At 39.8% G+C, this 4,699-nt stretch overlaps 1 protein-coding gene across 1 annotated transcript in view; it reads right to left on the reverse strand.

Moving 5' to 3' along the window:
* Window positions 1-3,693, reverse strand: part of MIER1 (mesoderm induction early response 1, transcriptional regulator) — a 19,130-nt gene extending 15,437 nt beyond the window's left edge. Inside the window, exons 1-2 of the mRNA XM_008942637.1 lie at window positions 3,675-3,693; window positions 2,116-2,261 (exon numbers count right to left, since the gene is read on the reverse strand). Coding sequence (XP_008940885.1) covers window positions 2,116-2,214 — 99 coding nt within the window. The 5' untranslated portion in view covers window positions 2,215-2,261; window positions 3,675-3,693. The remainder of the gene's footprint in view (window positions 1-2,115; window positions 2,262-3,674) is intronic.
* Window positions 3,694-4,699: the final 1,006 nt, after the last annotated feature.

Genomic DNA, 4,699 nt, shown 5'->3' on the forward strand with positions numbered 1-4,699 from the left:
TAGAGGCTGGAAGAGCATTTAGGAGAACTACTGTGTGCCCTCATGTATGGTTCTCCTGTTTAAAGGGAAGAGGAGGCTGGTGTGTAACCCTGAGGAACCCCAAGAGCCCTCCCTGAAAAGGAGGACCCCCAAGTCATGATATGAAAAAAAACCCCACCCTGTGAAGTAGTGTGGGGAGGCAGCACACAGCACCCTGGCAGTGCTGACCCTTCCCAGAGGCACCCAGGAAGCTGGCACCCAGCAGTGCTGTGCCCACAGATGGGGCAGCACAAGGTGAAGAGCCAGGCCTCAAACTGGTCAAACCCTTCACCAGGGGTTTGGGCAGAGCTGGGGGAGATGCTCCTATGCAAAAAATTGAATTATTAACTATGTGTCTGGGTAAGATAGAGGACAGCCTGCTGCACCAGCTCCCAGAGAACCCTCCTGCCCACAGAACACTCTTACCTTTCAAGAATTCTCCATGAGAGCCACCAAACCCAACACTTCCAAATCCCTTCAAGGCTCTCAGGAAACTATTTTTTCCTATATTAGAGCAGCACAGAGGGTGACTTCAGGTCTCCAGACACAGACAAGCTACTGCCATTTAGACAAAAATGTATCTGCCCAACCAAATGCAGGATGCTGCTCAAATATTGATGCATTACAGATTCACCCAGTGAGTAGAAAACATCCTTGCCTTCAGAGGAAGGTGTAGTTTTGATGATAGACACAAGTTAAACCATTAAGCTTCAAAAAATCCTTTGCAAAACCTGACTGCCACCTCATCTCTGAACGAGGAGCTGAACTAGTAAACCAGGCACACTCAGAGCCTGGGGGAAATGTGGAATAATAGGTGTAAACATTGGGGGAAAGGAAAAGGCAGAAGCAGCCACAGGTCTCTAGCACCATCCTGACCACAAATGAGCTGACACATGGAGAAATGACCAATTTACAGTCAAGAGATGAGGGAATAAACTGATGGCTGAAGTACAGTAAACGAAGTGTTGTGATGCAGTGATACAATTATGCAACTGAATGTTGATTCTTCAAACAATATGAGGGGAAAAAAAAAGGTATTTTCAACTTAAAAACCTCATGACATACAGGTGGAGCTCCATTTCTCATTTAGTCTAGATGAAGCATATTTAGGTTCACAAACTATTTATCTTTCTGTTTACCATTTGATAGCAAACCTGAAATGACCAGAAAGAAATTATCAGCTACACACGGAACGTAGATTAAGGGCACTAAATTAATTTAAAGCCTAATTGGTGTAATCACTTCCACTAAATAGGATTTGTAGATCAAATATGCATCTGGGAACCATTAATGATCTGTTCTGGATGCTCTTTCAGCCACTGAGGTCACAAGCAGTACCTAAATCACTTTGCATTTATAAGGATCCTCGTTTGTAATTTAAGAATATTATTCCTGCCTGAGAAGTAATTTAAGACAATAGCTGAGAGCATAACCTCAAAATGCCAAGTAAATCTTACAGGCAATTATTTCAGAAGATGGACCTTTAAAGGTTTATTTATCACTATTGGCAATAATTGAGTCCTGATGGTAATAACTGATAATAATAATTGAGGCTCTACTGACAGCTCTTTGCTTTGAGCACATCATTTCTTGGGCATCTCCATTTCCTCTGTCTTAAAACTGAAGATGCTCCTAGAAACTCCACTGAAACCTTATACAAATGTTTGTCTAAAAATGCAAAAGGAATGTAAAATTATGGGGGATTTTTGGAAAAGAATCCAAATCCATGTGCACTAATCAAGTGGTTCAGAAAATAACCACGCTGGAATATATTAGTTTAGCCAGGGTGTATTTTAACTCACATTAGCTCTAGGATGCAAACCCTTCACCAGCACATCTATGCAAAAAGAAACTTATCAAGCACAGCATTATACATTATGAAATATTTATGTCCCAGTTTCCTTTTCCCAACTTTTGAGAACTGCAGATTTACCTCAGCCCCTCTCCCCCAGCTATATTATTCACCTGTTGGCGTTTTAGGGTTGTTTGGGGTTTTTTTTTTTTGTGTTAAACTTCAAATAGAAGGGGAAAAAAAAACCCTGGAAATGTTTTGTGTGAGCCTGTGGTTATGTTTTATGACTATTTAAGGCTACCTACCCTGTTAAGATCCTCTATTTCAGAACTGATGTTTGTTTCTCCTTCCATCATTTCCTCCTCTTCTAATGTCCGTTCATCATCAAAGTCATGCACCAGCATATCAGCTGATGGATCAAATTCATGGTCATCAGATGTTGCTGAACCTCCTGATAGAAAACATTTTAAAGAATGTTTTTAGTTACATCATGGCCTCACAGAGTTTAAGTTTTTATTTGGGTGACATTTTAATACTCAAATTATACTGGGAAATTAAAATCTTTTCAAAATCCCCAATTTTTTCTTGGGGAAAGCCAATCTCAGAGCTGTCCTTTTGGGTAGGAGATCATGGAAAAAAGGAGCAGGAGATACTGTTTAACCAGCCAGCTCTCACTAAATATCTTGACATTGGGCCCTAGTTAAAAGTGTTTGTGAAATTTTCCCCATTTTGAAGACCTGAGTCTTAAATAATCAAAATCCTGCCTGAATCCAGAGTTCTAGTGGGAGCAGAAATCCTCACAGAACATAAACTCAGGTTTTTCCTTTGTGCTTTGGAAGGTTTCTTGCTTAAACTACAGTCTAATGACCCTTCCAAAATTTTAATTTACAGTAAGCTTCACAGTTATGCAGATTTTATTTATTACACAGAATCATTAGTTATTTTTCCCTGTGCCTTTGGGGTTTTTTTTGGGGGGGGGCTTTTTTTTTTCCATTGCTTTTTTTTTTTTCCACAGTTCTTTCTAGGAGTCTGGTTATATTTTGTGACAATGAAAAATAAATGGATGGATGAATGGTTTGGCAGATGCAGCATTTTTTTCTGTGATTCAGCAATACCCAGTTTCTGATTCTACCCCTAATATCTTTCCAGTTTTCTCCATGGATAAATTGAATTTCATTTTCCAAAGCTTGGACAGTGTTACCCACCCCAAGGGTGAGAGAAAAGGGGTTGGCTGTAAGGGTTAAGCAGACCTTGGAGTTTGAAGTGTTAAAAAACTGGATTGTTTCTCTGAAAGAAATAAGAACTCAAGACACAAGGGCAGTCCAGCTAACTACTGGAAAGTTTTTCCACTAGTAGGATGGGAATAAATAGTTGGATAATAAATTACACTACGTAGAGTGGTACCAAAGTGAACAAAAAACCCTCTAGATATTAAGAATTTACACTCAGGCTGACTTTTAGATAGACAGCCAGCAGCTCTGGGATACTGGAGGATCAGAAAATAACCAGCTTTAAAACCAGAAGTCATGAAACCCTCCATTTTTAGTAATCCCCAAGGAAAAAAACCACCACTTCTCTTGCAGCTTTTGTTGTTGACACTGTCATGCAGACAAACAAACGTTCAGTAACAGAATATCTATCACTGAGAAAGAGAAAAATCCTCTTTTCTCTGTGTATTTTTACCATTTAGACACTTATACTGGTACAGACTGGAAGAAAACAGGGACTACTTCAACCAGGACTGCCACCCATTGACTCATCAAATCATATCCTTGAGTTTCCCAACTGGAGGTGACCAGCAAAACTAATTTTTCAAGGGTGCCCTCTTCCCTCACCAGTTTAGGAAATGTTAAAAAATATTTACCTGGGCTTGAAGACTCAACAGAAGGCTAAAAAAAGAAAACACAGGAAATTAATATTTTTTTTTCTATGTTGAACCTGTACAAACTCAATTCAACAATTCAGCTGATACAAGGGCAGGCACTGGAGATAACAGATGCAGAAACCAAGCACCACAAACCCACTGAGGCAATCCAAGGGAACCAGGCTTCATTTTCCCCTTTGCAGCTCAAATATTGCTGCCCTAGTTCAGTGAGGATCAAGTGGAAGAACTGCCCCTTTTTTTGGGATGCAATAATTGAGCTGAGGAAAGTAGGAAAAATTAAAGCATAAAGCAATTCCTTCTGGAAAGGGGGATGAAAAGTTCCCCAGTCACAGTGGCACCAGTCAAGGTGTGTGCCAGCTTGCAGGGGGAGCAGAGTTTAAGACAAATTATTCCTCCTCTTCTGCAGAACACCAAATCTCCTCCTCTCTTTAAATTAAAAGACATGCTTTTAAAATGGAATCACAAACCACAAGAAGAATTCCTCACAGAATGAAAGGAAAAAGCAATTTAATCTTAATGTCTATCCCAGCTCAGAGAAAAGAAAAAAACACAACAAAAATAACTTTGCAAGCCAGATTTTTTTTCCCCAGCTAGGTTCCTAACACAAATTAACACCATCAAGGACTACAAAGCAAGTATATTTTTTGAAATATAGACTAAAAAGAGACTTCCACAATGATCTTTATGTAACAGAGGCATCTTTTGGCCTACCATATGTGGTAACTTTACATTTCTAATCAGAACAAACATCTTCCATCATAAAATTCTGCTTTCCCTTGCTTCTAACTTGGCCAGGCTTTAACCTCCTGGGATGGAATTTGCATCTCAGACACACAAACCTCATTTGTTTTGGAAATTCAAGCAAATGTTTCAACTATTTTCAGGAACAGACCTAACAAAGTGGGTTTTTCCAGGTTAGGAAGATTGATTTTTTATGTCAGAGATATCTGCAGGGACACCTCCCACTGGAGCAGGTTGCTCCAAGCCCCATCCAACCTGGTCTT

The sequence above is a fragment of the Merops nubicus genome, unplaced genomic scaffold (assembly GCF_000691845.1).
Source record: "Merops nubicus isolate BGI_N331 unplaced genomic scaffold, ASM69184v1 scaffold10626, whole genome shotgun sequence".
NCBI lineage: Eukaryota > Metazoa > Chordata > Aves > Coraciiformes > Meropidae > Merops > Merops nubicus.